This window comes from Mytilus galloprovincialis, chromosome 1, assembly GCF_965363235.1.
Source record: "Mytilus galloprovincialis chromosome 1, xbMytGall1.hap1.1, whole genome shotgun sequence".
In the NCBI taxonomy this organism is placed as follows: domain Eukaryota; kingdom Metazoa; phylum Mollusca; class Bivalvia; order Mytilida; family Mytilidae; genus Mytilus; species Mytilus galloprovincialis.
In genome coordinates, this window is record NC_134838.1 from 15,393,886 (window position 1) to 15,405,032 (window position 11,147).

The following is an 11,147-nucleotide window of genomic DNA, read 5'->3' on the forward strand; positions in this document are numbered from 1 at the left end:
AATAATCATTTATATAAATAAACTCATCATAGATACAAGGATTTAATTTTGTATTTACGACCGACGAGCGTTTCGTCTACAAAAGACTCATCAGTGACGCTCGAATCCAAAAAAAAAGTTATTTTAATCAGAGAGAAACAAGTGGTTACTTAATATCCTTGTGCTTATGATTGTATACAGGGATTCGGAAGACTTTTTTGTTCGCTAGATTCAGAAAAAAACAAAATTTCAAGGCATTCATAAGATAAGCCAAAAATATCTTTCGAGTTATTTTATTTTACCTTTAAACAGGTAGAACATAGCAACAGAAATATAAACTTTGTTAATACAAAATCAGACAGTTAAATTATTCATATCCATTTAAAAATGTAGTATTGCACCGTAACAAACCCGTCAACTGGAATAAGTTTACTATGGAAATAACTATATGGTACACTATACCAACACCAAACACCTAACACTAAAAATAACAAAATAATAATCTACAGGTAAAAACATACAAAACCTGACAATACAAATAATGACTACGAGGACAATCGAAAAATTACATTGTTAAACCCGGGAAGTTTTATAATATTATAATACTTCTGAAGTTAAACACAGCGAAAATGACGACGTAGATGAATACATAATTTCCTTAATTTTATTATTATATAGCACTTTTATATAAATCAAGCTAAAGAAATAGTTTATACACTTTCAATCCGTTCCTGCAATCTATGCAAATAATCTCTTCATATAAACAAATTACAAATTTAAAAAAAAAAAGGATCTTGATTCAATCCTGCAAATATGACAGCGTTCGTCTTGACCCATAAGATATCTCGAAACGACAAATGTATATTACATAAATATGCAAATTAGATAATTATATTCAGTATGCAAATTAGATAATTAGATTCAGTATGCAAATTAGATAATTATATTCCAGACTAGACGTTTCTATCAAAAACATGACTTGAATTCTGTAAAGAGACAAGATACCACATTCGATAAAATAGGCAATATAAACTCATAGCCTATACAAAGAACAACCGAAATAAATAAATATTGCCTAGTCCGTAACAGCCTTCAAATGAGACTATAAAACAAACGATATCAAAATTAATGAGACAATTCGGACTAAAGGAAACAACAAGAACAATCATTCAATATACAAATACAATCAGGAATAAGCAGTCCAAATAAATGTAAAAGTTACAAAAATATTAAAATAAAAAAAATTCTTTAAGGGAATCAATCTATTCTGTACTCGTTTTTCTGTCAGTGGCAATACATGTACTCTGATTGGTTGAGTTCTTCGGTACTTTTCAAATTGAGGACCTAATGCATAAACCTAAGTATAATTTCTTTTGCTTTACTGGACATACATCAGGTATATCAGCTTCTAAAATAAACTTTTCGGGAAAATAAAATTAATCATTCTACCCAGATATGTTAAAAGAATGTGATACTAAAACAAGTGTATTGTCTGTTAACATACACATCTATTCAAAAACAACTGAAGCAAGCATATTATTTCATAAAAGTAAATTATCTATAGATACATAGGCTATCACAACTATTTTACTGTTTAAAAGAACAGCCGAAATGCATACCGAATCTAAAATACAATTGATCAATCAACCAATCAGTCTAAATAATTGTAAAAGGTACAATCCTTTTTTTCTAGTCTCTTCCATTTTTAAGTCGCCTGTAAGTTACTTCAGATTGCTTGGGTACTTTGGCATGTTGGTCAGTTTTGAGGACCTCTACTTGTTCTTGTAAATTTAAAAGTGTTGGTCTTGATTCCTCTGATATGTCTAAGCACCGAAGTATAATGTCAATTGCATCATCAGACAAATCAGATTGTTCGGTTGTTAGACTTATCATTTCTTTAGGATTTATTCTTTTGATAAACAGATCTAGCGACATTTTTCTTTGGCTGTCAAAAGCCGGCGTTTTCGACATCATGTCAAACATCAGAAGGCCAAATGCATAGGCATCTGCACTTGCAGTGTACAAATCTCCTCTCAAAACTTCCGGTGCCAAATAGACAAAATCTCCACTAATATGTTGCTCTTGGTTTCCTGGGAGATCTGCTTTACGAGGGAGGCAACCACCAGTGAGACGAATATTTCCGGTTGAATCCAACTACAAACAAGACACAAAAGTAAAATTATTTTGTTTTTGCCAACTGTAAGTTTGCATGCTAATAAATTAACAAATCGAATATATTATATTTGCAATAATTGTAGCAAAAAAATATCGCACCGTCACCGTATGTTTTGTATTTGTTTGTTGTTGCTGCTTTTCATAATTGTGTTAAAATATTGAAATATTTCTGTAACAAACCAAGATTTTCTATATTTGCCTATCTTTCTTTGTTTAATTACTACGTCTTTTGTACTCCTATTGTCATGCGCAAAAAAGTCGACTCTCCAATTGAATAATCTGTTGGACGTCAGATCCAACACATGTGCTCTTGAGACATATGTTAAACTTAAAGTGACGACGAAAATATTTTAAAGTACCATCAACCATAGATTTTATAAGATATTTTTTTATTTCAAATTTTAATCATATCATTTAGAAATAACTGATCATTTAGAAATAACTGATCATTTAGAAATAACTGAAAAATATATGTACCATAACAGTGTTCATATTGAGTTCCATATGGACCATCCCATGTCTATGAAGGTATTGTAACCCCATTGTAACCTCCTGGAGTAAGTTGGAGATGTTTAAATGTCCGGAATGTTTCTCGTACTGATGTCGAAGTGTTCTCAATGGTTTGTTGTATACCATTGCAGGAAAATACGATTCTGAATTTTGTATTCCTAAGAATTCTGCAACATTGCTATGTTCTACTAATCTGAAATACAATAAAACTATCGTTGTTATGATGTGCCATTGGATAGTTCCATCAAATAAATTTTAACAGGTATGAGTTTATCTATACAACTTTAAAAATGATAAAAACTGAAATCAAAAATTAAAACACGAAAATATACTATTGTTTTTAACACATTTCATTTTGAAGATATTGAAACATGTGTTTGATTATATTTTACATTCAGTTACATACGATAGTGTACTAACCTCAGCTTTGCAATTTCGGAATAGCATTTGTCTATGTTGCATGAAGGAAGATAAATTTTAATGGTAACTTTTTCTTCGCTATTTTCACGTTTCAGTAGCCCTCTCTGGTGTGCAGTCCACAACCCTCTAGGGCATTGTTGAATCGTGCTAGTTTGTGAACTTGACATGTTCATCAAGAATTCTGATATTTTGAAAGGAGTTGTTGACCTTCCTGTTGCGTCATTAGGATCAATAATCTGTAACTCATTTGGTTTAAAATCTTCAATAAATATATACCCAGCACCATAGTCTGCTAGAAGACGCTTGAGAACTTCTAATTCTTTCATCATTTCCTCATATACCCGAAGATTTTTGGCAACATCACGTTTACACGTTAACACGTGACTAAAAATGTCCTGGTTTGATTTGATTAAATTTGGAATCTCAAGAATCGATTTATCTAATGTTTCCTTGGCTCCTTCCATAAAACAGTCAATGACAATTTTCAGCGGATCTTCCTCATTTCGGCATGGCTCGGTAAATGTTTTCAGAAGTTTTTCAGATCGACCCTTTGCATATGCACATTTGTTACTCGCGTAAACCTTCCACTTATTAGCACCCGGAAATATCCGAATAACTTTCTTCATTGGCTGGAACACCTTACTTCTCGCAAGGACACTTAGATAGTATTGAGTATCTTCAAGTTGCATTTTGCCAAAATAGGTAGCACAAACAGTTAAACGTCTGCTATCTCTTCGAGACGCGGGATTTGGAATGGATGCGATTGAATCTCTAGACCCTGTTGATGAATGAAGATCTGTCTCTACTTTTGTCACTTCATTGGTTAGTCCTAAAACCTTTTGCTGAATTTCGTTAATAACCAAGGTTTCGAGCAAATCAATGGTACCGTTTTCTTCTTCCCATTTGTCAAGTTCAATAGCGATCCTTTCAATTATCAAAGAATCAATTTCCGTTTTGAATTCGATCCATTCTTTCTTGACTGCTGTAGGCTCTCCATCTTGATCTAGAATGAACTCGCTTGGAAGTTCTTGTTCTATCCACTGTGTTATAGCCATTCGAACCACAGGGAGCTTCAAGTACTCTCGAAATAAACCGCAAATTTGAATAGACTTGTTGTTGATCATATCTCTTAAAGATGTTATGACGTCAACTGATTCATTTTTAAGCTTTTCCAAATTTTCATTCGCTTCCTTCATATTGTTAACCATTCTATCATCCGAACAGTTGAGTTGTTTAACCATTGTTTTCATGTGATGAACTGATCGAAGTAAAAGAGTTTTCATCCACCTGTGAAAAAAATACGTTAATATTGCAGTATGTTATCAATAGAAAACAAAGGATATGGGGTATCCATCCACGACACAAAATCAGTACATACATAGCAAAAAATACACACACAAAAAGCAAAGGAACGGCGCTTTTTTGCTGTTTTTCATCTAAAAGTCACAATGACGGAGCCAAAAAAAAAAAAAAAAACCCAAACTCTCACCTCACTCATCAGCCATAAATCAATATCAGAAAATAGAAACTCAAAACTATTGAGTCTTCTTTTTATTGCATTATTTATTGTCTCTCCTTTAACAAGTAGAAAGAAGTGTGAATTTTGAAAATAAGCTATAAAGTTAAGCTCATTACACTGTCAAACTATTCTTTTGGTCAAAAATAGATCTCATATATAAATTTAGATTTTAAAGTTTCAACTAATGACGAAGAGGGTTCTCGTTTAAAATCATTGTTATTTTGTCATGTTTGACACCAATTTATAATTAACTTACTTGTAAGTGACCTTTACTCGTTCATTCAAAGCTTGACTGTATATATTTCTCAATATATTTAATACATCTTGAAAATCTGGTGTTATGTAATCTTGATCTCTCTCCATTTCGGTTTTAGCATTGTATGATGAAATTGTCTTTACTTTCTCTTTATCAAACTTAGGCCAAATTTTATGAAGTCTGTCAACTATGTGTTTATACACTTTGTCTTTTTCATTTACTCTATCCCAATGATTACAAATGAACATTGCACAACTAGGATCAAATCTAAATGTGCCCTTTTCTCCTTTTGTCTTTTCCTTTTGTAGAATTATCTTCATCAATTTAACCAGCTGAAAGGACCAAAACACTTGTAATCACAAATTACAACATTAACAATAAACAATTAAGCTATAAAACATGATATTATTTACGATTGGTACTTCGATGGTCAGTATTTATTACTTACTAAGTGAAATGAAAATGTAATGGATTGTTAGATATTAGGTATCATGATACATATAAACAAATGGCACATACTTCAGTAAGCAACAAATATGTTTCAGAATACAATTCATTAAATCTTATTCTAGAACAAAAGTTCTATATACGGTAAAACATTTGTTAATACGAAAACTAGATGGCATATGCAGACAGAACATAACACAAAAAAAAAGCCTGGAAACTTTGAATTATTGTTAGGAGCTAGGTTAAGAATTTCTTAGTTCATTGTTCGGCAAACGATCCTGTTGCTAATTTAAGCAAATTTTGTTCATCTTACTTTTGCTGTTTGTTTACATTTTCGTTAAACCGGATTACAAGCTAGGTATACTATTAATAATGGTTGACCGTTTTACGTTTTTATGGTAAATATACGTTGTTATCTGATTTTTCGTTTTGTTCATGTGAAACAATATGCGATGTAATAAATAAGACATGATGAAAACAAATGATTTAAAGCCAGAATGACTTATATAGAAAATCCGAGATTCGTTTTATTTATTTAACTTTATCGTATTATCTACTGGTAAAAACAAAAAAATAATTACCCTGTCTTCATCCACTCCTCCGCCGTTATCAGATTTAATCATGTAAATGAATCCCGTGACTTGATTTTCGTCTACAAATTTTTCTACCACAACGTCCATGCCATCGTTTTCTCCTATACCAGGTGTATCTATCAGTACCATTCCACTCTAAATAAAGGCAACATAATTCTAAATTAGACCCCTACGATAATTAGGATTCCTGATGTATAATTTACATATCTGGATAAATAAAATAAAATTAAAAGTTGCTTTCACGGAAGTTTTATAAAAAATCATCCGATCATTATAAATAATTAACAAAATTGTTTAGAAAAAAAAACCCAATTTAACTTATATATTGCTTCGCCAAACAATTAATAGTTAGAAAGTTTTACCTCTAAAAGTTTAGCTGGAAGAAATATCTGGACTTCCTTTATATCAGAAGTGGTTTCCCTCTTGTCTAGGTTTTCTTCGTACACTAGTTTATGGATTTCGCCATGATCAATATTATCATATACATCATCTGGTCTGTTTTTGTCATGATAGATAACTCTAGCATGTTTTGTCTTGCCATATGACATTCGGGTGATGACACTTGTGCAAGACCCATGTTTTGACGTCAGTATGTCTTCACCCAATATCAGGTTTAAGAATAGAGATTTTCCAGCTGACGTTTCACCTGCAAAATAAGTACAAACTTTCTATATATTTTTCTTTTGAAAATAAAAGATATGGCATAGTGCCAATATCTACTTGAGACCAAATGACACAGAAGTAAGTAACTAGAAGTCACCATGAGCCTTCAACAATGAGCAAAGCTCATATCGCACAACAAGCTATGAAAGTAAAAAAAAAACACACTTTAGACGACAAATCTGACTGCCTGATTTATGTTAAAAAAAAATTAAAAAAAAAAGTTTTTTGATTTTGATGTAAACTTTTTGCAAAATAAACAAATTTTCTAATTCATTTATATGTTTCGGAGTTTATCATGACGATAATTTTCACTGAACTAGTTGGTACATATTTTTGTTCAGATGCCAGTTGAAGTCCGCCTACGGGTGCGGGATTTTCTTGCTGTGTTGAACCCCAATGGTGGCCTTCGGCCGGGTTGTTGTCTCTTTGACACATTCCCCATTTCCGTTCTTAATTTTATTTTATAAAAGAATTGTTTAGGTTATTGAGCTTTGTTTTTGCTGATTTTCTTGTGAATTGTAAAATTAAAAGGAGTTGAATTTCGACTATGGACTTAATTAATGATGTCTTTAAAATTTATTATGAATGGAACTGATCACAGTTTCAAAAGCACTAAAGAAAGGGAAAATATTCATTAGTCAACGATTCGTCTTGATTTCGATTTAAATGGGCATATACATTATACTAAAGGCTATACACACCTGCAACAACGATGCAACACTCTCCTTTCTGGATGGTCTCCTGTCTACTGCAGAACTCATCACCAAGATTTGTTACAAATCCTTCTGTTTTGAGAGCCTTCTCTATTATAGAAATTCCCTCGGAAGAATTGGCATCTGCTATTGAGAACTTAGTTTTGGTTTGGGTTAATAAGTCATCAAGTTTTCCTCTTTTGTTATTGTCATCTCTTTTATAATCTTTCATTTCCCGACATATCTGAAAGTATTGAGAAATCACATTTAAAAGAAATATCAAGTATGCCATTTTTGAATATGAATGAGAATACCCCAAACAAATTAAAACAACATATGAAACGCATTAGGATGTGCTAGTAAAATGATCAGCTCCAACTTGACAGAAAATCAAACCCCCCATTATTTGAACAAGAAGGCTATATATGGGATGTATAAGATCTTTTGCACAAGAATCAATATGTGTTTTCGTTTCAGCTTTAAGGCTCTTATAAAAAAAAAACGAAAAAACGTGTATTTTCAGTGCTCCTGCTTTCTAAGTTTTAATTCTTACTGCCATTTCCCAAAATACCTAATATTTTGGATATATGCAAAAAATATGAAATGTTCGAATAAATCTGTTTTCGAACTCCTGTGTATAGGACCCATTTTTTCGTCGTTGAGAGAGTCGACAAAAACGTTCGTCTATTTTGGGCAACGAGAACCATAAACAAAGAATACACGTTCCCATTGTACAAGCAGCGGAAGATGTAAATATAGAAGCCAACAAAAGTAACGACACATAATATGAACTCGAAGTTAAAATAAATTATCATAAATTGGAAAAACTTTTAATTATAAATTTCATTTGCAAAACAATATCACATGGTTAAAAAATCTGACCAAGTCGGAAAGTGAGAAAAAACCTGTGTTTTTGAACAAAGGTATTATATTTATTGCCTGAGAATGATTTATAAATCGGCACTAAATATCAAACATGGTAATTTAGTATTCATTTTTCTGAGAATAAGTTCACAATTTAAATTTTCAAGGTTAAAGCTCAAATACCGAAATTTGATATTTTGGGTAAAACAATGGTTTTTGAGATCCAAAAGTAAGCTAGTAAAATATTTCGCGTTATTGCCTAGAACCGGTGGTTTTAAGAATAAAAACAACGTTCTTTAAATATGAGAACAATTGTTTTTAAGCTTGTTACCGTGTATCCATTTTCCTTTCTATAGTTTCTTTTCTTGACTAGTTCATATAGATAAAAAAAAAAAAAAAAGACAAAATTAAAATAAGAACTGATAGATAGCATGTATAGACTTCTGTTATTGTAAAGATGTATAAATAAGAGCAAGAACACATAAAGGAAAAGAAAAAAAAGTCCCCAAGTGCATGTATATATCACGAGAGAGGATTAAATAGTATTATGCTAAAAATACTATCATGTGAGCCAACTGAGCTTGAAAGTCAATTACATACAACTAAAGGAAAAAAGGATCACTATTGCACATCATGATAGCATTCACATCAGAATATAGAACGATGTTCTTCAAAATAGAGATGATATTGTTCCTTGTTGGTGTATGAGCCAATCAAATCCAGCAATTATTCTTTTAAATGAAAAAAAAATCCAATAAATTATTGAAAACATATGTTCATTTCATAATGCACTTATCATTTAAAATCAATCCTTGAAATGGTTAACCAATACTTCCTGATTTACGGTGCCAAAGTTTTGAATAAAAACATTTTAATACAATCAATTGTTGACACAAAGTGTTCTGTCAAACATGCTAATTTTTGTGAATTGATTTTCAAATGCCTAATGTCACTATACGTGTTTGGTAGATAGGCATCGAACCGTTACCTGAATGCACATATTTTACCGAACCAAAGAATTAAAAATCGTCAGTATTGTAGTGTGTGCATAAAGTCGTACGATATTAACCTTTCCACATATCATTGAATTCTATTAGATTAAAGATATAATACAACAATATATATATTAAGAGGACAAGATACGCTTGAACAATAGACAGGTGTGTATAAAGTAAGTCGAGCTATGAAGATCTATGAATTGTTCTGATCTTTTATTCGCTGTGAATAAATTACACAGAAATTATCAAGACCCCCTCCTTCCCCCCCCCCCCCCCCCCATTACTTAAGATTAATGTTATAGAGAATCAAAATCTATTTTTAAAATTCGACAATAACTGTTTTAAAAGGGTGCTATAATTAACAGTGTGTAAAGTGCTTAGTCAGACTTAATTTGAAAATTTTCACCTTGAATTGTTGGAGTTCTGCGAAATACATATCATATATACCAGGATTAAGTTTTGTATTTACGCCAAATACGCGTTTTGTCTACAAAAGACTTTCAGTGACGCTCGATTTCAAAAAAGTTAAAGAGGCCAAACAAAGTATGAACAAATTCTATCATTTTTAATTTATACTCCCATACCACCTTAATTTAGCTTTAAAAAAGAATTCCACTCGCTTACATGCCTTTTTCATTAGATATCAAATTAGGCTGTGTTATCAATGAAAAGTTTCTATTAGATATCTAGAGCAAACAACCTACATAGTTAGTCTATAAATGAAGATTATCGTTGAAAAAATCATTAAATGAAGCAATATTTTATTTTAAAAATGTCAAGGAATATTTCATCTACATATGCTTGACAATGGAAAATTTTAGTTAACTAATATAAAGCGTCAAACGATAACTTTTGTGAAAAATATAAACAAAATGAAGCTGATGTTGCTTGTCAATTTTAATTACTCCCTCAAAGATGAAGAACTTTGAAAACACTAAACTACGCTAACTGTAACTGACGTAGCCGTCTCACCCGAAAAAACAGTTTTACCATTTTTTCAACATTTTTTTCCAAGAACCAAGTAAGTATACTAAAATGATGAGTAGTTGGAAATTGAATAAATGCGGTAATATTTTACAGAACATGTTGAATTGAGCATGTAAAGAAACTTTTCGTCTACCAATTCCTGACAATGCAAATTCAAGTTAATACTATTCTTCTTATTTGTATTATCATTTATTTATGATTTATTCAAGAGATAAACTTTATATTTATCGTTATTATAAACACAATAAATTTATACCATCGGGATTTTCCCTTAAAACAACAATATTTTAGTTGCTGCATCTTTGTAGCACCTTTAAAAATTTTAGATTTTCCGAAACCCCTTTCCTAAAGTAAAACTGAAAGCATACGGACCTACGACGTAGGTGAAAACTAATGAACATAAAATACTATAGCACATACAATATGTTGAACAACTCAATCAAATCCCGCCGAGGAGGCTCTAAAACCATAATGTGTGTAAAAAAAATAATCATTTATATGGATTAATCAAACTTGTAAGTGCTAAAACAAATCTCAAGAAATAAAGAAAAAAACTTCACTTGAAGTACAGTATTGCAAATCCAAACGTGCCACAGAAGACATTGCATGGTAAAGAGGCGACCACATATTTTCATTTACCGACCTTTTCTTTATAATTTATAAATCCAGGCTGACATTTCTGGAATTCCATCATCAGTCTTTCTTTCATTTCTTCCAGCTCTTCAAGCCCACCAAGGTCGACGTCTAAATTTTCCGAAATGTCAAATGCTTCAGAAAAGTCTTCAATTTCTTGTATAATTTTAAAGGATATATCTATTGATTTTTCACTGCTTCCTTCTAATGTACCCGCCATTTCGTACAAATGTTTTACCACGATTTATATTGAATATAGATAGATATACTAGTAAGTCAATTAGCTAATATTATAGTTTAAATGTCGATGGCACGTGTTAAAAGTCAACAGAATATTATACACTCATTTTTGTTGATCTTCATAATTGATCCGTATATTCAAAACAAATATAGTATTGTAGTTTTAAACGG

At 31.4% G+C, this 11,147-nt stretch overlaps 1 protein-coding gene across 1 annotated transcript; it reads right to left on the reverse strand.

Annotated features, from left to right (window-relative positions):
• Positions 1 to 256: 256 nt before the first annotated feature.
• On the reverse strand, positions 257 to 11,109 carry LOC143066869 (uncharacterized). The gene is made up of 8 exons (XM_076239681.1): positions 10,747 to 11,109; positions 7,264 to 7,498; positions 6,262 to 6,545; positions 5,888 to 6,034; positions 4,860 to 5,191; positions 3,085 to 4,371; positions 2,632 to 2,857; positions 257 to 2,133 (listed from the first exon to the last, which is right to left on the reverse strand). Exons 1-8 carry the CDS (start codon positions 10,954 to 10,956, stop codon positions 1,669 to 1,671), a joined length of 3,186 nt encoding a protein of 1,061 aa, XP_076095796.1. The 5' UTR covers positions 10,957 to 11,109; the 3' UTR covers positions 257 to 1,668.
• Positions 11,110 to 11,147: the final 38 nt, after the last annotated feature.